We start from the raw sequence: 25,497 nt of genomic DNA on the forward strand, positions 1-25,497 counted from the left end.
GGCAGGCAGGTGTTCAGCCATCTCCAGGAAAGCAGGGCTCCATCACGCGTAATGGTTACTTGGGAAGACAAACTCCATCACTCCGAATGTCCCCGCCTTCCTTCTTCTCCCAGGTTTATATGCTGAGCATGATGTCACATGGTATGGAATATCCCTTTGGCCAGTTTGGGTCAGCTGTCCTGGCTGTGCCCCCTCCCAGCTTCTTGTGCACCTCCAGCCTTCTCAGTTGGTAGAGCATGGGAAGCTGAAAAGTCCTTGACTAGTGTAAACACTACCTAGCAACAACTAAAACATCGGTGTGTTATCAACATTGTTCTCACCCTAAATCCAAAACACAGCACTGTACCAGCTACTAGGAAGGAAACCAACTCTATCCCTGCCGAAACCAGGACACTTGTATTGAAAGGTGATAACGTGGTTATCATTCATAACTAGGTATTATCATAACCTATCCTGCTGGTATTTACATCATTGATTTTGGTATATATTTCTTCAGGTTTACTGTATTTGTAATGTATAAATTTAATAATTTTTTTCCAAGCAATAAGGGCACCGTCATATTGTAGACATTTCACAGTACTTTTGAAATGGTTTGGAGCAATTACTTGGTTATAATGTTCTTGCTGATAGATGAATTGATGAATGGCTTTTGTTACAGTAATGGAGAGAACTGCTCTAAATCTTTTCTTCATTTGTAGGTTAAAAAGTTCTCTCCCTTCTCCCTGAGTCTTTTTTTTTTTTTTTTAAGTAACTTTGCAATTTGCTACAATTAATGAAATTCTTATTTTGTCCTTGCAGTGGTCAGGATAATCACAGAAAGGCTGAGGTTGGAAGAGACGTCTTAATATCATCTAATAGAAAACCCTGTTTAAGCAGGGTCAGCTAGAACAGGTTGCCAATGACTATGTCCAGTCAGGTCTTGAATATCTCCACAGATGGAGACTCTACAGCCTCTGTGGGCAAGCTTTTTTAGTGTTTAACCATTATCACAGTAAAAAGGTGTTTTCTTGTGTTCAGATGGAATTTGATGTATTTTGATTTGTGCCTGTTGCCTCTTGTCTTGTCACTGGGCGCTGCCAATAAAAGTCTAGCTCCATCTTCACTTTCTTCCATCAGGTATTTATATGCATTGATAAGGTCCCCACTGAAACTTATCTTCTCCAGGCTGACTGGTCCCAGCTCTCTCAGCCTCTCCTCATATGAAAAATGCTCCAGTCCCATTATCAGCTTCATGGCCCTTTGCTGAACTTGCTCCAGTATGTCTGTGTCTTTCTTGCGCTGGGGAGGTGAGAACTGGACTCAGCTGTCCAGATGTGGCCTTACCAGTGCTGAGTAGAGGGGAAGAATCACCTCCCTTGATGTGGTTTCAACACTCCTCCTAATGCAGCCCAGGTTAGTATTGGCCCTCTTTATCATGAGGGTACATTGCTGGCTGATGTTCAACTTGCTGTCATAGAGGACCCCAAAGTCCTTCTCTGCTGAGTGGCTTTCCAGCCAGTTAGCCTGCAATTTTCCAGCATCTCCAGGGCCCTGTGAATGGCAGCACAGCCATCTGGTCTATCACTCACTCCATCCAGTTTTGTATCAGTAGGTGGAGCAACCCTGGCTTTGTCTAGCCAAGGCTCTGCAAACTCCAAAGAATGGAGACATCTCCCATGACCTACCTGGTGACCTATCCTAGGGCTGCACTACACACCAGGGGAAGAAGGTTCCCCCAGTGTCCTACTCTAAAGCTACGTCTTGTGTCTGTTTCTCCTTATTGCGTCTTCTGACACTTCCTGAGAAGGGTTTGGCTCTGACTGCCCTTCAGACAGCTGAGAGCTGCTGTTACATCCCCCTTGTCCTTCCCCTCATCAGACTAACCAAAACCATCTCTCCTTATCATAGGCCCCAGGACCCTGCTGTCTTGGTAGCTCTGCACGGGCTCCTTTATAGTTTTATGAACTAGCTCACTCCTTGCACACTCTTTGTAGGGAGTGTGCAGACTGGACACAGTAGGACCCACCTGTTGGTGGGTGTAGCCTCCTTGGGGCCAAGGGTGAAGGCATGACAGCTTGCCCCTTGATTTGCTAGCTGTGCTCTCCCTAACAAAGCCCAGTTTTTGGTTTGCTGTATTCTGGAGGGCAGTACACTATTCCTTTCTGTGAAGCTTCAACATGTTTATTTTTTTATAAGGTCAGTGTTAATTTAAAGAAATACATGTTCCTTAATACAATGTGAACTAAACTCTAGTTACCAATGTTTTTGTCTAGTGTTCTTACTCTAGTCCTAGCTCATTTTCTGCTGATATTCTGTAGAGGTAACTGCAGAGAATTTTTTTACCAGCATATATAATTATACTGTGGGATTTATATTTTGTGATCTTTGTATCTTTGAATTGCACTTCTGAATTATCTCCTCTTGAAGAGTTAACTGCATACACAAATTTCAGTGTTCTTGGGGATTTATGTACAGTTGCTTGTAAGCGTGCTTTACAGAGGCTGACAAGGATTGTGTGCTTCCTGTAATCTGGCTCTGTGCAAGCTGGGGAATATCGGTGGAGGCATGAAACTGTTTGTGCTGTGGTTGTTAGCTGGAACAAACTTTTGCTTCCAGCCAGTTACCAAACGTAGAGATAGAATTTAGAAGTCTTGTACAAGCTTGCCATCTGTATAATTATGTGGCTATTAAGGAATGGATGGAAGATGAATGCTCTCAAATTATTGACTGTAATGATAAGGCATGGTTAGTAGTGGTGCTGATGCAATTTTCTTTCTTGCCAACAGAGTTTCAGAAGCAGGAAGGCATGAAGTCCCATCAGAAAAACATGCAGCTCTATGACACACCCTATGAACCAGAAGGCAGTGCTGTGGAATCCGATTCTGAAAGTGTGGTGAGTCACCGTTTACAAGAAGGCAAATTGCCACAGGATGATGACAGGCCTGCAGATGAGTATGATCAGCCGTGGGAGTGGAACAAAGTCACCATCCCAGCTCTGGCAGGTAGGATTCCTAGATCCCAACCAGGAAAATCTCTCTCAGACTCATAGCATAGTTACTTGCCTTTGGGAGCATTCAAGTTTTTCTACTCTTCCGGTGTGTGTGGGGGGAGAAATCACTGAAAAGCAAATGTGGGTAGTCTCAAATATTTACCTGCTGCAGAAATGTGGAACATTGCACTTTTTGTTTGGTGCTTCAGCTGACCTGTTGTCAACCATCTCAGCACTTGGTTCATGTTAGTAAAACTTCTGTTTCTCCCACTCCTTGCCCCTACCCCCGTTTTAATGGATGTGATGTAGATAGTGTTTATTGTTGAGTGGCTCTATGATGAGGGAGTTGCTTTGCAAGGTCCTTAAATTGTGGGGCACTTCTTAAACGGGCAGGACGAAAAATAGCTGTGTAACATGCATGCAGTACCATGCTTCTACTCAGTGATGAGTTTCTTGGTATTTGGAGTATTTTCATTATAATTGCAAGCATTTCTGTGGATATGTAGAACTTGTTTTAGGATTAATCCTTTTGAACTGCTGAAGTTCTCCCACATCAGAACTTGTTAGTCACGGAGATCTGACACAAACTGTTTTCTATCTCTGTGAATGTCTGTGCTTGGTGTTGGTTACACTGCTCTTTTTCTTCCCGTCTGTTGCTTTGCGGAAATGGCTGAGGGGGGCTTCATTCAGTGAGGATGTGATTCTAGAGGCCAAGGCTTTTTCTTTCATAGAGCTTCATACAGAGCCCAGCAAAGCCCAGCTGTATCAGTTGGTCTGACCATATTCTGGGATGCTCTTGTGGGGTGCTAGAGTCATACATGCTCTATGATTTTCCCCTCAATGACATGTTCTCGTGAAAAGCAGTGTCTAGGAGCAGGGTTGTTCTCCTTCCTTTTTATGAGTCAGCTTGGCAGAAAGCTTGGAAAGGACAGCTGCGTGTGGTGATGACTGTGGGGATGAGGAGGGAAGAAAACAGATGTGGCTCTGGAAGGGAGCATGGAAGAAACCTGAGAGCAATGATTAGTAGTCAGTGTGCATTTACCCTGGGTAAATCCTGCTTGACAAACCTGTTTGTTTTCTGCGTTGAAACTACTAGATCTGTTAATGGAAGGAGAGCAGTAGGTGTCATCTATGTTGACTTTAGCCTTCAGTATGTTGTGCTGTGGCACCAGCTCTGTTACCTGGTTTGGAATGCTGTTGCCTAGGTGGGTGGACTACCAGATGCATGAAAACCTGTCAGGGTCATTGACCTCAAAGGGTAGGGCTTAGTGATTCATACTCTTCCTGGAGTGTGGTTACAAGTGTAATTCCTCAGGGGATCTGTTCTGGAACCCTTTCTGTTCAGCATCTTTATCAGTAACCCGGAGGAGGAGGAGAGGAAATGCACCTCTTGAAGTCTGGAATGAAATCAAATGCAGGGAGGGTGTATATGTATGTAGAGCTGCCATTCAGAGGGACCTGGGCAGGCTGGAGAAATGGGCTGACAATAAGCTTACAAAATCCAACAAGGACAAACTCGAAGACCTGCATCTGGAGCAGACTAACCCCTTGCAACTATATGGACCGAGGACTGGCTGACTTGCTGTGTTACAGCTTTGCTGGAAGGGGCTTAAGGAATCCTGGGGGAAAGTGGACTAAATGTGGCTAGCAGTGCTCCCAGGCAGTGATGAAGGCTAGCAGCATCCTGGCCTGTGTGAACAGAAGCATAGCCAGAAGATCAAGCAAAGTGACTGTTCTTCTTTACTTCACATTTCTTGGACAACATGTTTAATGCTGTGTCCAGTATTCTGATGCAAGAAGGATGTTAATAAATGTTGATGTCAGCAGAGAGCCACCAAAATGACAGGAAACTGTAGCACATAACTTGAGGAGACACTGAGGGAACTGTGCTTGCTTAGCCTGGAGAAGAGAAAGCTTTGGGGGGATGTTATAGCAACTTTCCAATGCCTATGAGGAGATCTTCAAGAAGATGGAGCCAGGTTCTTCACAAATGAGCAGGTGTGTGATGGGAAGATGAGAGATAAGTTGAATCAGGAGAGGTTCTGACTCGATATGGGGAAAATTTTTTTCCCTGCAAGGACAGTCAAGCATTGGAACCAATTGTCCAGGAAGCTTTTGCAGTCTTCATCTTCAGATTTTTTCATCCTGTGTGAAGGGATGACTGGGTAAAGTTCTGAACAGCCTGATCTGATCACATAGCAGACGCTGTCTTGAGCAGGTTGGACTAGACACCTCCCATGGTCCCTTTCCACCTGAGTTATTCTATGATTTTGCAATTCTGTGTGCCATGATATTGCCACACTACAGAAATGAGAAGTGACTTCTCTCCACAGCTATACAGGTCTAATGTTCTGCAAACAGAGCCTGTTGTGACAATACCCTTCTTGGGTGTTTCTGACCTGATTCCCTAATAGGTAGGCAGATGTGGGTGATAGAAATGTGTTTCTCTTCTAGGACAGTGGAGTAGAGCAGTGTCGATCTGTTGTGAAAGTGATTCTGCCTCTCTGCTTCATTTGTTCTTACATCTTTAGGTTGTGGTTGATTTGGGTTTGTTTCCAGGCCAAGCTGATGTCTGCAGTATCCATCCTGTGAAATGTGGGTGGGAGCAAGAGACACATGGATGAACCTGAAGCAGCTGCTTAAACAGAAACCTCTTGCTCAGCATTCCCTTTCCTCTTGTTGGGCTCCTATGGAACAGAAAAGGAGGTTAGAGAAAACTGATTTCTACTTCCTAGCAGCATGGTTTGCTCTGGCATGTGAGCTGTTAATAATCTTGTGGAGTTCCAGGCTCAGTCACTTTCCCATTAAGCACATGCTGATAGTTCTTTCGAACCTGGATCTAAACCAGCATCCAGTTCTGCTGGATGCTGTGCAGGTGAAGTAGTCTCTCTCCCTAAGGAGCATGAACTCTAACACAAACGTCTAACTGGCTTGTGTGGCTTCTAGTAGGATATACAGTTCTGCTGCTGAGCTCTGCCTGGTGGAAGCAGGCTTTGGTTCAGGTTTGCCTGAGCTGACTCATCCCCTTTGCTGGACCAATGAAAATGCTTGCAAGAGTTGTGCTGGGAGATTGCTTGTCGGTGAGATTCTGGCTATGATTTGGGATATCTATTGTGTGTCAAAATAGGCTAAGCAACAGAAACATGTATCACTAGGTTTCCAGTGCCACAATGGCTGTTTTGCAGATGCTGAATATCAGTCTGGCTTATGTGTATAAGCCTTCTGCTTTGGGTTTATGCTATGGCATTGGTGTCTGCCCCAGTTCAGCAGATATTTCCATGCCTTTTCATGTGTCTCTGATGGCAGCAATGCTGCCTTTGCCCTAAAGCATATGTGCAGCCTCCATCTCCTGACAGGTGAGCCTTACTACACAGCAGCATGGTCCACAGTAACTCTGTTGTAGAGGTAGGGTGTCTGCTACCTGGAAGGATCCACAAGCTACCCACAGCACATGTAGGGGCTGTGCAGAGCCACAAGCAGTGGATTTACAGTGGGACTTAGGCTGCTCTCTGCATCGTTTTCCAGGGAATTTCTCTATTCTTCATTCCAGATTCTGGAGGGTTTTCCACCATTTTCCCTCTGCCACCACATCTGCATCTTGCCCATCTTTTGTTTGTGGTCTTCTTTTCCCCTTTCTTTTGTCCCACAGAACTGCATCTATGTCTAGACTCTCTCCTTCGTCCTCCTACCTGACACCTGTCCTACTCTGCTACCTTCTAACATCTCCTTGGGATTTCTCTTCTCCCACCTTCAGACACCCACTCCCTACCACCCAAGACCCTCTCCTATTAGCTGTGTGTGCATTTCTGCCCACAAGGAAGAAGGATGGTGTGCTTCCTCATTCATCCCCGTCCTTCTAGCCCTCTGGGCTAGACCAGATGCCATGGGAATGTCTGGGCTACAGTGACTACAGATTACTGTTGAAGAGCTCCTACAAGGAAGCTGAACAGTTAATTGTTGCTGACTGTGTTAGCTGAAAGGCTTCCAGGTTTTTTTTGCCAACCTGTCCAGTGTTTGCTTGGCTGGAGGTGTGTTCAGCCATTCTTGCATGTGTTCTTGGAGGGTTTGAGGTTAGAGCTACTTTTGAGCAAAGAATATTTTGTTTGAAGGTGAGAGGGTAAGTAAAGCCCTTGGACTGCATAAAAGGGCAGGGAGGAACAAATGCTTGAGCAGGTGACACTTAAAGTCTTCAAAAGTGGAATTCTTTGGGGCTGTTTTTCTCTCTGTAGTTTGTTTCTGTGGTTTAGCGTAGCACAGGGTTTCTGCGAGTTGATTTTTTCCTTACATACTAGTTTTGATATTTTTCCAAAGGCGAAGAATAATATCAGTGTTATTGTGAGCTTCCCACACAAGAACAGTGATTGTGTGCTACCCAGAAGTCATTTTTCTTTTGAAGTATGCAAAATACCTAAATGAGAAACTTCATTGTTTAGCAACACTGAGATACAAGCTGTGAGATCTGTCTGCAGTGAGACCACACTTTACAGATTTCTCAATTAGTAATACAGCAGCCACAGAAATGGGATTATTAGTTTTAAAAGTTATTGTCTCAAGAGTCATATGTGTGTATATGGAAATCTTAAACCTTATTCTTCATGTATTGTGCATATTATATGAAATGGCTGATTTTAAATTCATTGGATCCAGAGAACAAATTTATTAGTTTCTACTGCATACCTTTTCGCACACAACTCATTTGGTGTTTGTAAAGTCTTTGAGCTCTGTAACCATCTTCATGCTCACTTTTTTGGTCTTTAGCAGGTAAATACTGAAATAGTTTTTCTGAGTGTTGATTTAAAAAAAATAAACAGTCTTAGTTTTGTTGATTTTTTCTTCATCTGTAGTTTTTAGTTTGTCTAGAAGTGACTGTAAATTAATAAGGCACAATCCATCTAATACGAGATTTTATGATTGGCCTATGTGTAAATATTCTTCTAAGCATTATGTAGTTAACTTTTATGAAAGCACACTAAATTAAAATATTGCTTTACAAAAGCAACAGACTAAATAGAAGTTTAATTAAAAAGTATTATGACATGGTCGAATTCCTTATGGGTTCAGCATGCAGTGTTCTGTTTTAAAATGCTAAGAGAGTAAAGGTTTTTTGAGATTAATTTGATTTCTTTGATTGCATTTGTCATTCATTACAACTTAGTATGTCTTAGGTACCTGGTTATTTGTTACAAAGGAATGCGTGAGGATTGGCTGCAAGCATAGATTCAAGCTGCTGTCTCATCTAGTGTCTCTATACTTAATCTAACTCCTAGGAATTGTAAATGTTTAAAATAAGGAAAGAAAAGGTCCAACTTCTAAGTTTGAAACAGTGGAAAGTTTGCAATGGAGAAGTATTGACCCTCTGCTGAGATGCATGAAGTGCTTTTCTGACGTACTGTGCGCTGTGGTTCTGTAATGTAGCTAGACCAGGTGGGATTTTTTTCAGTGCTTAGCTGAGGTGGATTTCTCTGAAGAGCACAATGTTGGTCTAAGTGGTATTAGAAATTCTAGCAATGGCCAAGTCCCACTTTACAGGCCCACAACTACCATCCCCCAGCTACTTGGAGTTGTGGAGGCTGTGAACCTGAAGGGACCCTCTGCTAAAACTTTCCTATTTTGAGAAGTTCATCTGAAGGGAACAACAGACGTTTGTGATGGGAAGTGCAGACACAAAGAGACTTATGCAGCAAATGTTTTTGATTTGTCAGGTAACAGAGCTAGGAAACAAACCAAAATGGCAAGCAACACTAGAATTATCATGAAGTTAATTACTCATGCAAGTCTTTTAAGGAAAACATTTGTTCCTCTGCCATGATTTCAAGATTTATTGCTGAAGCATGGATAGAACCTGTTTATCTCCAAACTGGAGTTTGAGATGTGCCAGACTCAAAGTGTGCACAAGGTGTGAAGTCTGTTCAGGTTTATGGGAGCGTGTCTGCGCTGTGGCTCCTAAGCACGGGGCTGGTGCCATGCTGACACTTGTGAAGCAAGCTATGTATAGCCTTCCTCAGGGACTTCTGCTGTTAACTGCAGTGCTGAAAGATGTGTCTCTGTGTAGCAGAGCTGGAGTGCAGCATTTTGACTGGCTGCAGCTTGAGTTCTTTCACAAACAAATTTGGTTTTGTTTCATTGGAGGCTGAACAGCTGAAGCTGAAATGTGTTTTTGATGGCTTTTATGGGAAGTGGGCAGGTCTTGTTAGACCTCCTGCTGAGCTGGGCAAACTGGTTTGCCCAGAAGAGCTGAGGTTGCAAAGTAACAGGAACAAAGTAGCTTTCTGGTACATAAGTCTGGCTGGAAAAGGAGATAGCAACACCGCAGAGCCCATTCAGGAATGCCAGGCTGACACTGGCTCCCATTTGACTGTGTGAGAAATCAGGCCTTTTCAGGTTGTCGTGTGGGGATAGCAAACCTTTGGGTAAAGGAAATGCATGTGAAGTCTGTAAAGCCCATCTTAGTATTGCTTTACAAAATAAGTGGCCGTCTGTTATGAAGAGGGCCATTTAGTAGTAGTTTTCAGCACTGATCATGGACTCCTTGAAGGAGGATCTGTAGATGCCAAACTTGGTCACCTCTGCTGGCTGCAACTGCTGTTGCACAGAAAGCTGGTGCCTAGGACCCTGGGGGACTTTGAAGCAAGGGAGTTGTGGCATGGCACCACCAGAGCACGCCACCACCAGAGGGGTGTGGCACCAGCTACAGGGCAGAGGAAGAGGGGCCACATGGAGAGCGAGGAAGGGTCAGGTATGCAGTCAGTTCCATAACTGTAGTGGCTATGTAAACAGAAATACCATAGCAATAAAAAAAACTTTACACTCCCAGCTGCATGGAATTGAGCTTCTGAACCTTCACTGTATATACTGCAGCTTTGGCTAAGAGGAGATTTATAGCAGCCGAAACTCAGTCCTGATAACAATTTTGTGTGGGTTGGTGCCTGACTGGGTATCACGCTTGTCAGTTTAATCTGCCTGGATATCACTTTCAGACTGCTGCTTCCTGCCAATTTAATTCACAAAAAAAAGAAATAAGGTCGGAGTCCAGAGACATGTCCGAGCTTTTCAGACAGAGAAAATATTCAAAAGCATCTGAAATTTAACTTTGTGCTCTTTTTGGAGAACACATCCTACTTCCAACCATCATGTTGAAAAGATATGGCTGTTTACAATCAGAACTGAGTTTCATGTTTGTTTTGTGAACTGAATTTTTTGGTGTCTGAAAGATGTTGCTTCGTCAGAAGCTGACATTAAGTTCCCAGTATTCATAGGGTTCCCAAATTACATCCAGGTGTTTTTCTTACAGCTGAAATAATAGTGCTGTTCATTTATGTCACTGGCAAGTACACACATGCAATGTTTCTCTTTGTTATGCTAATCAGCTTTCATTATCCAGTAATGAGGTTAAATCTGAGTTTCCATTTTAAGAAATAAACAGCATATTTCTGCCATGCATACTTCAGAATATGATTTAGTACCTTTGCCCAATTTTTGCAATAATTTGTGCCTACTTTCTCTGAGTAGAGGAGGAATTTGGAAGTGTCCTAAGCCCCATGAGGAAAGCATATAAAAATAACAACAAAAAAAAAAGATGCTTCAAAACCTTTTCCACATCCAACACATTTCTATTCTGTATGCATTGTCTTTTTGAACATTACAGCTGTCTTCCTGTTGTATAGAGTTGCTTTAAAACAGTAAGTACTACCAGTCACATGCCTAACTGGCTGTGTGTTATAATAAGTTGAGTTCTAAATGCATGAGATCTACCACATGCTGTTGTAGGGCATCCCTTCCTTGTAACATTTGCTGTGATATTGCTGTTGAAACTTACAGAGGAGCTGATTGCACTGTGTGTGTTTATGCATATTGTGATGTTTGCCTCCTGATACAGTGAAGTTTTTTCTGCCTGGTCCTCACTAGATGACCTTAAAACAGTAATCCATCTGCAGCTGGAAGTGTTAGGTTTTGATCAAGAAGCAAACCACAGAGGGCAGTGAGAGTCAGGAAGATGGTGTGAGTAGCTCCTTTCACTGTTTCTGTCAATATTCTGTCCTTTAATTTTTTGTAATTATAGATATGTAGAATCTGTAAGTGTAGTAAGTGTAGAATGAGGATGCTGACATCATTAGTATGCACTTGGCTACAGATGTTGCACTGGTCTAAGAAATTACAGCTTTGCAAGATAAGTTGTATTGCTTTTCTTGGAATAATATAGTTTGTGAGAGAAAGTAACACATGCCATTTTCCCTTTTCATCACTTTGTACCCTAGTGTTTCAAGACAAAATCTTTGTGCCAGCATTGTATAAGTGGATACACTTTTAATTCATTGCTTTGTAGACAAATCAGTACATCTTAATGCTAGTGGATGCATGTTTATTCTCCCTGGGAAGTGTGAAACCTCTCTAAGTGCTACAACTATTTTGGTCCTTGTTAATGTTGCCTGGAGAGGTAATCATTGTGTATCTTGCAGCCCAATTTAATGGAAGTGAGAAACGGCAAGCATCTCCTTCTCCCTCAAATGACCAGCACAGGCAGTTAAGAGCACCTGGAGGAGGCTTTAAACCCATCAAACATGGCAGTCCAGAATTTTGTGGGATCCTGGGAGAGAGAATAGATCCAACTATTCAACTGGAAAAGCAGATGTAAGTAAGCACAGTAATTGCTCTCTAGCTCTTTGCCTCCCTGCTTACAGGAGCAGCAAGTGTCCCAGATTCTGCTGCCCAGCTCCTCCTCCTCAGCATCCCTTGTGTTAGCGCTCACAAAAAATTTCTCTTATTAATCCTGCAAAGTGTAAGTAACTTTTGTGGGGGACAAAATAGAGTTAAACAGGAAATTCATTTCAGGAACAGTGAATTTTATCCGCCAAGTATGTGCAGTTTTTCAACTTTCAAGCATGTTGATTACATTGCATTAGGGAAAACAGTTGTATATCACATATATACAAATTGTGCTTTAAAGCTGCAAAAATTCCATATCTTTGTGGCTGCATAACATGTTTCTAGTACCTCAGACATGCCTTGCATCTGTCTGTAATACTGCTCCAGGGAAAGACTGGTAAGACCACTTACAAAGCTTTCAGAAAAGAGACTGTTACTTCTACTCTGGTGGTGTCAAACTTGAGGATGGTATTTAAAGGCAGTTTTGTCAGCTCCAAACTCAAGTTATGCGGGAATTCCCTGGAGTGAATGAATGTCTGGTATCCACAAGGGAGGCGTCTGCCCTGCCTCATTGTTACCATTCCTTGAACCATTTGGACAGACTGGCTTGTGTGATGGAATGACCCACTGTCCTGTATCATACCAAAGGTGCAGCCTCATAGAAGGGGCCAGAATCCCCTGTTACACAAAGAAAGAAAAATCTTCTTGTGGAGCAAGATGTTTACACAGGTTACACTGATACTTGTGAGCACTGAGAAGTCCAATGGATTCACACAGTAAAGTGAGGAAGCTGTGTCTTGAATCCCTGAAGGCAGTCCCACTCCAGACACTGTCATTCTAAGTTAGGTGCAGAATTTATTTTCACGGGAGAGGGAGGACATAGTTTAGCATGGATGTGAGTGTGCTTTTTGTGAGAATACTTCGTTCCTGAATGGTAGTGGTATTGGGAGGATTAGCAATCATTTTGCACTTTGGATCCTCAGTAGGAGAGAATCCCCTCTGTCAATTGTGTCTGAGAGAAGATAGTTCCAGAAATTCCTTTTCCTTTGACATTCTATTTTTACATGCAATATTTGGAAACTTAAGCTTGAAACAGAGAATAATATCATCCACATGGTGTCATATTCCATCTAATCAACCTCAGCCTTTGAACCATCTGCTCATTGACAGATCGTAGACTTATCTCCAACAGAGGAAGTAGCAACCACTATTGTGAAATCACTCACTGATACTGTTAGGTAAATGACTAAAAGGCTATAATGTGACTGTAAAATTTGGTCCTCAGACTTGGCTGGTTCCAGCCCACCATATCCCCCAAAAATACATTTAAAATACTGCAGGAAGTTGAGCATCTGTTAATTAAATTTTGACTCATAAATATATTGTTGTGTAGTTCTCTCTTTTAGTATAACTGTAGTTATATATAACTTCAATTGATAATAACAAGTGAAAACCACAGAGCTAGTTTTGCTTCCTTTAATTATTCAAGTGTTAATCACATGAGATTCTTTTTGATTCTTCATTATGCAGGATCAAACCTGAAATGAATGCACAGTTAACAATAATATGTCAGAAAATGGAAAAGTTCAGATTTATTGTACCTTAGATTATTCATAATCATTCAAACTGCTCAAGTTTTAGTAGCGTGGAACCTCTCCACAGCACATGACAAGCCATTCCATCTTTCTGTAAAAAAATTGAGTCTGTTTTTGTAGAGAGGAGTACAAGATCTAGAGGAAAGGAAGCACGCAAATTGACAAGTGGAGTTCTAACAGGTAGGTTAGGAAGTTTCCCAAACAGGCAGAAATACCAAGGTGTGATAATATATGAAGAAAATACTTCTAGTTGCTTGTCATTAAGGAATCTGTAACTATGAACTTAGTAGCTCATGGACCCAGGGGACTGTAATGAATTTGTTCCATTTCCTCAATAACAGTGTGAAGAAGAAAGTGTGTTCTGCTGTTTCTGTTGTCTTATTGAAAGTGAATCCCTCCCAGCCTTATATAGAAGATCTGGTGACTTTCTGTTTTGCTCCAGCCAATTCAGAAACAGAGAAATGTTGTGCATTATATGAGCTGTAAAAACTGATTATACTTACTGTATAATTGATGCAGCTGTCCTGTCTTCAGTGGAGCTGTGGCCACTTAGTGCCTGAAACCTGACCATTGAGAAAGTAAGGGACATCAGGAAGAACATTCTATAAACCACAATCAGGATGCTTTCAGTCCTGGGAGGAGATCCTGATAAAGGTCAAAGTGTGTGATTATGTTTGAATTTTGCTTTCAGGTTTGCATTGTGTGCCTATGTTTTCCAGGATAACCTAGAAGACATGCATGTCTTCAGGTTTTTATGTCCCATGCTTTTACATTGGTACCTTTTGCAAGTTGTCATTTCACTATTTTGTGATCACATCATTGACATCTGAATCTTTGACCTTTCTGCACAAATACCTATATGCTGACATTTAAAAAATAGACACACCCAGGGCAAATAGCCCCAATAGATCTGAAACAGTAAATTAGTCAGGAACTTTAAGCTGATTATACCACTACGCTTATCTCTCTAGCTAGCTGGAACAGGAGCAACCTCAGTGTCCCATTTACATGAGCATATGATTCACAAGCAATTACACTTCTGGATATTGCTGTTTACTCTCAGCTGTAGCCAAAACAGCTTCCAGGTGTCACTTCTGAATCAGATGTTCTCCCATCAGCAGTTGCCTTCATACTTCGCTGTTTTTCTTCAACCTGTTTTAAAAGCAGGTTTTGCTTCCTGGAACCAGCCCTGTATTCTTTTTCCACGAACTTCTCTGCCAACTGGGGAACACCAGATCTTAAGAATATTTTAAATACTTCCCTCTGAATATGAGAGTCCAGGGTATCTCCCTGGTTTTGACTAGGTCACATTTTATTTTGGTTTTATTTGGACCTTTGGGGAGAACAGAAAGAAAAATTATTTATAGCTAATAAGAATAATTTTTAGACTATCTGTAATCCATTTTCTGATTTACACTTAGTGTTAATATTCTTCCCTTACACTCAGAAGACCACCTAGTCTTTAAATTGCTTGTTGAGAAACTCCCTTCAGCAGTAAATATCTAATGGGGGGTAGGGAGAACACTGCCTGAAAACATTTGCATCTGTGCCTCAGTTTTATTTGTGAAGTGATGGAGCTGTCAGGGCCTCCCTTTCTAGTCTGTCTTGAATATACAATAGTATAACCCTCTTTTTAGCTTTCTCTAATGCAAACTTCGGTTGTAACCAGGCACACAATGAATTTTTAATTTGAGCACTAACTTTTGTTTAGCACATTCATCAGATTTCACAATGGAGCTGACATCAGCACAAGGTAGTTAAGAGCATGACTTCTGTCAAAGGGATCTCTCTGGTCTTTATTCACTTACCTTTTAGTTGGAACATCTCCCTCAGAGTAAGTTCAGCAGAGAAATAAAATTAGCACAAATGGAAGAAAACTTTTTTGCACAAGGCCAATGACAGTTCCTGGTAATAACAGATGGAGAACACTTCTGATGTATGCATTATCCTGCTTAGGCAGGCATGGTAGTGTCACATCGTGCTTCAAAGTGCATCTGGCAATTGCAGGAACGGAGGGATCTTCCTCAGAGATGCGATTGACCCAGTGCAGGGCCAGGCACGTTACATTGCTCGGGAAACTTAGGGGAAGGGTCAAAGCTTTTACTACTGGACTGTGAGATTTTGATTGCTGATACAGAGCAGCATGTGCTGAGGAGGTTTTTTGTTTGCAGTGGTCAGTTTAGTGAAGGACCCAGCTCTCCTCTCCCTATTTCCTTTCTTTCCTGAATTGATCACACCCACTCCACAGATCCACCAGAGATTTACTTAAAGCGCTCTGAGTTGTCACAGCTGTGTTTAGAACAAGTGTATTTGTTATAAATCTTCACACTTTATCACTTTTTTCCTTTCTCAAAGATTTATTTTAGCAAATCTTTTCCACTATTAACTGTTCGTGTTCTTCAGATGTGATTTTCTTTTTGTTTGCTTTTGTTTCTTTTTGTTCTTTTGTGTATTAGTTGAAATACTGATATATCACAGGGATGAAATAGAGTAAATGTGTATATTGTGGATCTACTGCTTGCAAGACAGAGATTATAATGTGTTCCTCTGAGTGGAAATTTCCTACATAAATATGTACACCAATCCTGTCGCATGCTGTCCTCTGATCTATGTTTTTTTCCTTCAGCTGACAGGAACTACAGGCCTCTACAAGTTGTAAAGTTAACTTCAGATAATGCAAGCAATGTGCTTTTTATCCATAATATGTTAGATCTTAAAGATATCCATGTGATATTAACCGTTATTCATTACTTAAAGAAATAAAATAGTGAAAGGAGTATGAGTTGGAATGTGTGTGTGTATTAATCTCTCTGCTTTTTCCTAGATGGTATCATGGAGCAATCAGTCGGACAGATGCAGAAAACCTGTTACGCTTATGTAAAGAGTGTAGCTACCTTGTAAGAAATAGTCAAACAAGCAAGCATGACTATTCTCTTTCACTGAAGTAAGTACTTGTCAGTAAAATATAATAAATGTAATTTATAAGCCATAACTTCTCTGGTGCAAGAAGAGAAAATGATCCAGTCTGTTGCTGCAGTGGTTCAGCTCAGAAGGGCACCCAGAGAGTTTGAGACTCAGTCTGCATGATGAATAGTGACAATCACTAAATTAGGACCTTGCAATTTGGGGATGTTGAGAGATTTTTAGTCTTCATTTGGTGCCCATTTAAATAAATAAACTTGGATTTTTTTTTTTCTTGTTCTGATTTGAAATGCTTCTGCTGCTTCTGCTTCAGGCTGAATAAGCAACTGTATTGTTTGGGGATTTTATTCCTTTTGCTTCATACATGGAAGGAAGGCTTCGTGTGGTTTACTGTGGTAGAGCTGTACAGGATTGCTACAATTCTTGAAAGTAAAAAGCCCAGGATCAAGAATAAAAGATCTACAGAATTAGGAAATGAGCATTGTTCCAGTCTTCATGCTGCTTTGAACTTGCCTCACCTACCTTAGGCTGATCAGGGTATGTTACAGACATTGGCTTCAACATATGATAGAACAGAATCATAGAATGATTTGGGTTGGAAGGGACCTTCAAAGATCATCTAGTCCAACCCTCCTCCACAAGAAGGGACATAAGCTCACTTGCATTTCCAGCAGAGGAAAAGTTTCCAGGTTTTCCGTGCAGAACAAGAAGCCCGTTGACCTTGCTATAGGCTGTACAAGTGCAAAGACAATTGTTTCCTTTCTTTCCTTCTTACAAGATAGGGTCAGATGTGGAACCTACCCTTCCAAGTAGGTCTGGGACACAGGTCTACTTGCCTTTTTTGCTAGCATTACTCCTGACAGTTTGGCTTTTACATGGTTTCTTCATTGGTCTGTTCTGGAGCCATTTCAGCAAAGCCACCGAGGCGAAGGGCTCCGGAGCGGAGGATCGCGCCGGGGGACCCTTCCTGAAGTGGCAAAACCGCGGCAAAACCCGCGAAGGCAAAAGCGCAGGGAGTGAGAGGGTGCCCCAGCCTGCCTCCCTTCCCCCATCCGGAGGAGGGCGTTCCTGACAAGCGGCAGAGGAGGGCGTACAAGCGGCAGCTCTGACTCAGCGTGGGCGGGGACAGGAGGGACGGCGGCCAAACCCCCTCCCCTGTGGCACCTGTGCCCTCCTGCCCAAGCCACGGGTACCCCATGCAGCCCCCAGCCCCCAGGAGGAAGACACCTTGCCTCTTTGCTCTCCATCAACTGGTTTTGCAGCTGCAAGGCAGGGGCTGACCACTCTCCACCTGCTCTTGGCTTGCTGGCTACGCTCTCCTCTGGGTTTTGGCTGTTTGGTGATTAGCTGCCAGCATAAAGGGGTGATTGCTGGGGGACAACGGCAGGTCCCCCCGAGGCTGACAGGTAAAGGCACTGAGCTTGCCTGCTGGCCCACAAGCTGGTGGAGTTAGCCACTGGGCACCTATTTCCAGCCCCTGGCTGCCAAGCTGACCCCATTTGCAAGCAGATGCTGAAAGCTGCCCCGCGGATGCAGTTACCGGCTCTCCTCTCGGCCCGCGGTCACCCGGTGAGCCTGGGGGGCCCCTTTCTCCATTGCTGCCCTGCAAGGAGATGGTGGGAACACAAAATCAGGACTTGCTTCCAGCAGGAGCAAAGCACTTCCTCGTTGCCCACCTCTGAGTGGGCTCACCCCCAGCCCTCCTCCTCCTCTGCAGGGTACCAGCCCCTGCCCGTGGCCTGCAGGCACGGTGCCCGGCAGTGGTGCCCTCACTTACCCGTTCTCCAGGAGGACCGTCTACACCTGGAGCACCCTGCAGAGAAACAACAGGGGTGATCAGGCGGTGGGGATGGCTGGCAAGCATGCATGGGGGACATCACGGGCAGAGGACTCACCTCGTCGCCTGTCTCTCCTGCCGGTCCAGGCTCACCCTGGTTGCCAGGTGCACCCTGCATGAGCAAGCCACAGGGTGCAAATGAGACAAGTCAGCAGGTTTCGGAGCAAAGACCTGCGTGCTTGCAGAGCCTTGGGCAAGCTCTGCTTCAAAGCCAAGGCTGGAGCAGGGGATCTCTCCCTCTCACAGAGGGCAGAGGATGCTCACACAGAGGCGTTTCACCCACCTTCTCTCCAGGGCTGCCAGGAATCCCCTGTCGGCCAGGTTTTCCATCATCTCCAGGCTCCCCCTTCACAAGGACACAAGGCACCGTCAAGACTGCATCCAGCGCCCAGCGGTGGATTTCAGCTCCCACGGCGTAGAGGCCATCAGGAGCCCCAGTGCACCCCAAGCCCCTTTCTGGGCTGTGGTCTCTCCCCATGGAGCTCCCCATCCCCAGAAGATCCCCCCCCCACTCCACCTGCCCAGTGCGAGCCACCTTGTCACAGCAGCCCCCCAATATCTCAGGGATGCTGGTGCCAGGCTTGTGGGCACCTGCTAACCTTGGGCATGCTGGGAGTCACATCGGCTAGATCTTACTGTGGGTGACAGGCAGTGTCCTCTAGCATAGGCTTGCCCCCAGGCAGTGCAAGGAGGCCAGCGATGGGTCAATCGCCACCTCTCCCTCTTGCAGGAGAGGGGTCCCAGCACCCCTCCTTCCATGTGGGGCTGGGCACAGTGGCTCACCTTTCCTCCCTTGGGTCCGTAAGCACCGGGATCTCCCTTCGGTCCAGGCGGGCCTTGAGCTCCCTGTTGAAAATAAAGGCAGCATCACTGAAAACCAAGCCAGTATCACTATCTGTGGGAAATTGGGCATGGACTGAGGAGTGATGCAGGGATGGCATGGTACTCTTGCACCATGGACCTGTGCGAGCAATGCTGTGGCCACGTTGCTGAAACACTGCAAAACTGAGAGTGCTTCTGCAGCTCAGAGGAAAATGGCAGAAAAGGTGGTTGTTGGGCTGCTGTGGCTGTACCGCAGTGATACTGGTGCCACCACAGATGTGTCATCCTGGGAGCACGGAAACAAGCAGGGAAACTGGAGAAATGCAATGTCAGAATAATGCTTTCCAGAGCCCTCCAAGATCTCCAACATTTTCTGGGTGGCTGGTCACAGCAGACTGAAATTCGTTAATCCTGGGCTTGCCTATCTGGAGCTCTGCAAGCTCTGCAAGCTCTTCTTTGCCGAGTTCCCTGTGCTGAACAGCCTCTGGTCAAATGCTCCCACAGCGTGCAGCTTCCCAAGCAGCCCCGTGCAATGGGGGACAGCTTCCAGGCAAGGACAAGGCTGACTGCCCCGGGGACACCCCCGAGGTGCCATGCCTGGGATGAGCATTGCATGTCTAGAGGCACGTTTCTGAGTGCGGCAACTCCCTCCCACAGTTCCCTTCTTGGGGGGCTTCCCGTTTCCACATGCCATCATGGCAGACCTGCTGTGCTTGTTCATTCACATGCACAGGCACCCACAGGGTACATACGTCGAATCCGGGTGAGCCTTTGCAGCCAGGTAAGCCAGGGTATCCAGCTTCACCCTGTCAGACAGACAAAGCAGGGGTCTCCATGAGCGGTGCCCATGGGAAGACCCCTTCCATCATCTCAGAGCCCTGAAAGGGACGTCCTGCCCCTGTCCCTGGCTGGTAGGTGGACAGCCCTGCAGGAAGGCAGCCCCACTGCCCCACATGGGACAATGGCTTCATTCCCGGGCCCCACAATGGTTTTGGAGAGGCAAAAGCCAGGGTCCTCAGGCTAAGCAAAGTGCCCCGGAGCAGAGATTTACCTTCATGCCATCGATGCCATCGATTCCACGCCTGCCCTTCTCACCCTGAAATGGAGAATAGGGACCATGAAGAAGTGATTTCCAAAGACCCTTCTCCCTCCAGGCGTCAACCAGAAAGGATAAATGGTGCAAAAGCAGAGGCTGACCTTGGCTCCTTTGGCTCCTCTTGAGCCCTGCAAAGGGAAGGAGAGAGATGTTAGGCCCCCATGCAGAGCAGATCCATTCCCCCACCGCGCTGCGGTCCCCATGCCAGCTTGGTCTGAGAGTGCAGGCATTCACTGTGCCCCTGCACACCACCAGTCTCTCCCGTTCTGCCTGGTTGCACCCACTGCACAGTGCTTGTCTGATCCCCAAGGCTGTCTCAGCTGCAAACTGGCTGATGCTGTCAGATCCCTGCTCCTGGCACGGGCAGTGCCGGCAGGAGGGATGGATGCGCGGGCACGTACCAGACCCCAACACCATGCAGCTGCAGGGGCAGCCCAGGGTAACCAAGCAGGGGAACACAGAGGTGTCCCCCCAACACCCTTTCTGTCCTCACCTTTTCTCCTCGACTTCCTTTGTCACCCTAGAGATGAAAGGAGAGAGGAAAACAGAATGAAAACACTTGCAGCACAAAGCCTGTGGCCCATCTAGGAACCACGCCCATTACCCTGCAGCCCCACGTACCTTCATTCCTTGGTAGCCAACAGGTCCCATGTCCCCTGGCCTGCCCTAGAGGACAGAAACATGGTGTTACAGAGGCAGATACTGTCACCACCCTCGCCATGGGGCAGTTTTCCCCCAGGCTTTCGATGTGGGGCTCAGGCCCCAGCCAGCATACCCTCCTGTAGGAGGCTCTCCCATAACTCTGCTCCTCGTTTGCCCAGTCAGGGAGCATGGGATCATTGTGGAGGGCAGAGGGAACCTGCCTTCACCTCCACCATCTCCAGCCCGTCCTGGGGGTGAGGGAAACTGAGTGCTTGGGGACGCATCATCTGGGATGAAAGGGAAGGGCAGAAAACCCTTGGGAAGGAAAAATGCATGGCATGGGGTTTCCAAATTGGGAATGCACAAGATGAGTAACTGCACACTCACGTGTGTGGGAGAAATGCACCTCCCAAAAATAAGTGTACCTAGTAAAAAAAACAGAGGAGAAGGGAAATAGTTTCCTCATGCTATTAGCTTATTATTTACCAAAGGTTTCCATGTAACACTGCTGTGCTTGTCATGTCAGAGGATGTGGGAGGGAGCCCGGAGTCCACCCCTGGGCTGGCATACATGAGTCAGAGACATGTCCTCCAGGAGGAACGGCTATTTTGGGTGAGGAACAAGGAAGCCTTGTAGCAACAGAAGAGGGGGCCACCCTGCTGCCCACCAGGAGCCACTGCTCAGCAGGGTGGCTGCAGAGGGGGACAGCTGGCCGTGACCCCACTGACTACCCCATGGAAACAGGGTGATGCAGGGGCAAGGGCTGGTGAGGATGCACCCAAGAGGTCTGGCCAGAAGTGGCCAAAAAATAGCCCCTGCGCAGAGTCATAAGGGCCAGTCCTTTACTTACTGGGTCTCCAGCCTCTCCTTTTTGGCCAGGAAGACCTGGCTTGCCTCTTTCTCCCTGCAATACAGGACAGAAATAAAGTTAGCTCATCATCCCCAGGAACAGAACAATGACCTATTGAAAGGAGGGCAGGGAGGATGGTAGCAGGAATGCTCCATGGATGTGTGAAGCAGATGATGCCAGCTGCGTTGGAGCATGGTGTGGGTCCTCATCCACCTCTCCATGGGGCAGTGGTGGGGTGCTGAGGACCCGTGCATGCCTCGTTGATGGTTGGACTCGATGATCTTAGAGGTCTTTTCCAACCTTAATGATTCTGTGATTCTATGGAGACACATTTTACAGCTGGGATGATGGTCATACTTGATAGTAACAAGGTAACGCTTTCATAGACAGCACCAAACCTGATCCTTTTTACATTCTTAGGTTTGTTAGAAATAGAGGGCCACATCTACTCTACCCTGGTTTAGTCTGATTGTCTAAACAGTAAATTTCAGATTGGTTTTATATCCCCAAATATATTTAATATATATATATAAAATATACATATTGTTGGGATCTCTCTGTAATACAGAGGTCCATCTTGAACTGGAACACACCTGCTTTAGAAATGCAGTTCAGCCCTGTTGTCCCTTTTATCATTTGATCTGTGTATTTTCTGATATAGTAGTCCTCTAGATATTTTCAAACATTGAAGCATTAATGGCTTCAGATATATGTAGGCTTAAATTTTCCCTTAAATTCTTGTAAGTCTTGGAATACGACTTTTGTTTTTAAGTATTTCACTTCATTTTTGCATCAGCACAGTGATTTTTATTATTCAGCCAGAGCACAACTTCAAAAGAAAAAGGTGACAGTTAAATTTGTATTTTGCAATTTTGGACATCTAGATGCAGGCCCTTAATGTCCTTTTGTGTGTTGTAGTCCCTTTGCAAGTTGTATTCCAAAGTATTCTAAATCAGATTTCCTGGTGGTACTTATTTTAAGTATTCCCATAACTTGCTCTATGGTAAGGTAGCTAAATGACTGACCTCCTCCAATCTGTGTTTTCTGGAGCATAAGATTCTTTCAGTATTCTTCAGCTCTTCTGCCATACATTTGTCAAAACTAGTGCTGACTCTAGCCTCTTGATGCAGTCTCTTAATTCTGTATACCAGCTCCCTGTAATGATGATCATTCTCCTATGGCCCCTCCAAAGCTCACATAATCCTCTTAAACCCATGGTATTCCAGTTAGAATTCATGTCCTGTCTATTAGCCGGTGATCAATTTTCTTTTTTTCCAGGAGCTCTCCTGACATCCTGCAAATGCAATCAGTGTTTTCTCTCGAAGTATCTAGCTGAATAAAGGACCATGTCATTTAACCACACTTAAGTTATCATGCAAACCTGCTTCCTTTGCTAGAAACCTGCTTCTATTTTACTTGCCATCTCACTGACCACTACCATCTGCAAACTACTGACAAAGTTATGTTTGATGCTGTTGTTCACATCCGGTTTGTACTCACTACCGTAAGGCTCTCTTCCCCTTCTTCCCCTATTTAAGACATTGAATTTATAATTTATTGTTGTTTTCTAATCCTCTCCTTAATGAAGATGGTTCTCCAGTCAAAGTAAGGTTTTGAAGAGTTTTGGTAATTGTGGAGATCTTGTTCCTTAAGCTCAAAGAGTTAAATTACTGGACAGTTCTCGGATACATTGGGTTGATACATTTCCTCACAGTCAGCCTGGTTTATAACTACTTTTAGCTGTGGAAAGCTAGCCCTTCAAAGTGCCAAACACATGATACTATTTTGTGTTCTGATTCCCTTGCCCAGAGGCATCTGATCAGGCTGTGATGAGGTTATTTTGCACCTACCTTGAGGTCAGCCAGAAATCCCTTCATTCATTTCATTGCCGTGCAGTCTTACATTCTCATTACTATTTGACTTGCAGGACCTCCTGCTTCCTTCATCTTTTGTTGAAATGTGAATGCAGGGTGTGCCAGAGCCTTTCACTAGTAATGGATGGCAGTAGTGAGAACAGCTGCATGAGGTGTGACCAAGTGGACAATCTGCTTAGCCTGGTGGCAGAGTTATGAGAGGAAGTAGAAAGGCTAAAGAGCATCAGGGAGTCCAAGAAAGAGATAGACTCGTGGAACCATGCTCTGCCGTCCCTGAGACAGAAACAGGAACAGCCACCAGAAAAACACCAAGATCAAGGGGATCCTGTATCATCCCCCCGCCAGGTAGAAGACAGTAGCTTAAAGGAAAGGAGTGAATGGAGGCAAATCCCTGCTCAGGGCAGCAGGTGAACACCCTGCTTGCCTACCTCACCTTCCCAGGTCCCTCTGTACAACAGGTATGAGGCTCTGGGTGTGGAAGGTCGGTCAATGGATGATGGTCCATCTACACCAGGGGTGTTGCCAAGGTCAGAAAGGCCTACCCCCTATACCACGACCACCTCGACGAGGAAAAAAAGATGGGTTATAGTTGTAGCTGAGGCTCTTCTGAAGGGAACAGAGAGTCCAATATGCCAGACAGACCTGCCTGTTAGGGAAATCTGTTGCCTCCCTGGGGCCCAGGTTAAGGACATCACTATGAAATTTCCTAGCCTGGTACGGCCCTTGGACTACTACCCATTATTGCTCTTCCATGTGGGTGGCGATGAAGCTGCAATGCGTAGTCCAAGGGCAATCAAAAGAGACTTCAGGGCCTTGGGACGATTGATAAGGGAATCTGGAGCACAGGTAATTTCTTCTTCTATCCTTCCAGTTACAGGCAGCAACATTGGAGGAAACAGATGGACCTGGTCTATTAATACATAGCTCTGTGGCTGATGTCACCACCACAATTTCAGGTTCTTCAATAATGGGACGGTCTACACAGCACCAGGCCTGTTGGCATCAGGTGGGATTCACCTTTCTCAAAGTGGGAAGAGGATCTTTGCTCACAAGCTGGCAGGGTTCATTGACAGAGCTTTAAACTAGACATGAGGGGCGGGGGGATAATATCAGGCTTGCCTGTGACAAGCTGTGGGACGACACGCCAAGGTTAGAGGGACGGGGTGCTAGTGAGGGCCCTCAGCCTGTTGCTCTGAGACACGCTGGATACACTGGAGCACACTTGAAGTTTTACGTAGATGAACCAGGGGCTCCTGAGGCAATAGGAGCCAACAGGGAAACACTGGTGAAATACCTCAAAGGAATTAAGGGGTGTTCCTCTAAGAAGGTGACAAGGTCGACAGCCCATCTGAAGTGCCTCTACACCAACACGCGCAGCATGGGCAACAAACAGGAGGAGTTGGAAGCCACCATGCTGCTAGAAAACTATGACCTAGTTGCCATTACTGAAACTTGGTGGGACAAATCCCATGACTGGAGTGTGGCTATTGATGGCTACAGGCTGTTCAGAAGGGTCAGGCAAGGAAGGAGGGGCGAAGGGGTTGCCCTCTACATCAAGAAATGGAAGAACAGCCACGAGCAGGCTGAAAGCTTACGGGTAGGAATCAGAGACCAAGGCAACAAGGGCAACCTTGTGGTTGGTGTTTACTACAGGCCACCCTATCGAGGGGAGCCTATTGGTGAAGCCTTCGTACTCCAGCTACAGAAGGCATTGCGCTCACAGGCTCTCATCCTGCTGGGGGACTTCAACCACCCTAGCATCTGCTGGAAAAGTAGCACAGCAAGCTGTAGGCAATCCAGGAGACTCTTGGAGTGCATTCAGGATAACTTCTTAAGCCAGGTAATAGACAGCCCTACCAGAAGGGATGCAATACTGGACCTGATGGTCACCAACACAAGTGAACTAATCAAAGACATCAAGATTGGAGACAACCTGGGCTGCAGGATCATGCAGTGGTGGAGTTCGCAGTACTGAGGGGTATGGGTCAGGCAAAGAGTAGTCAGGACCCTGAATTTTAGGAAAGCAAAATTCCAGCTGTTCAAGGAGTTAGTCAATAGGACCCCCTGGGAAACTGTCCTCAGGGACAAGGGAGCAGAACAGAGCTGACAGATCTTTAGGGATGCTTTCCACAGAGCGCAAGAGCTCTTGATCCACAGGTGTAAGAAATCAGGCAAGGAAGGCAAGAGACAGGCATGGATGAGTCGAGACCTGCTGGTCAAACTAAAGGGCAAGAAGGAAATGCACAGG

At 45.3% G+C, this 25,497-nt stretch overlaps 1 protein-coding gene across 1 annotated transcript in view; it reads left to right on the plus strand.

Annotated features, from left to right (window-relative positions):
- The window catches only part of SHB (SH2 domain containing adaptor protein B), a 93,783-nt gene that overhangs the window by 45,199 nt on the left and 23,087 nt on the right, over positions 1 to 25,497 (plus strand). The window contains exons 3-5 of the mRNA XM_009275865.2: positions 2,766 to 2,981; positions 11,425 to 11,596; positions 16,031 to 16,150. Of these exons, the coding sequence (XP_009274140.1) occupies positions 2,766 to 2,981; positions 11,425 to 11,596; positions 16,031 to 16,150 (508 nt within the window). The remainder of the gene's footprint in view (positions 1 to 2,765; positions 2,982 to 11,424; positions 11,597 to 16,030; positions 16,151 to 25,497) is intronic.

The sequence above is a fragment of the Aptenodytes forsteri genome, unplaced genomic scaffold (assembly GCF_000699145.1).
Source record: "Aptenodytes forsteri isolate BGI_AS27 unplaced genomic scaffold, ASM69914v1 Scaffold91, whole genome shotgun sequence".
In the NCBI taxonomy this organism is placed as follows: Eukaryota; Metazoa; Chordata; class Aves; order Sphenisciformes; family Spheniscidae; genus Aptenodytes; species Aptenodytes forsteri.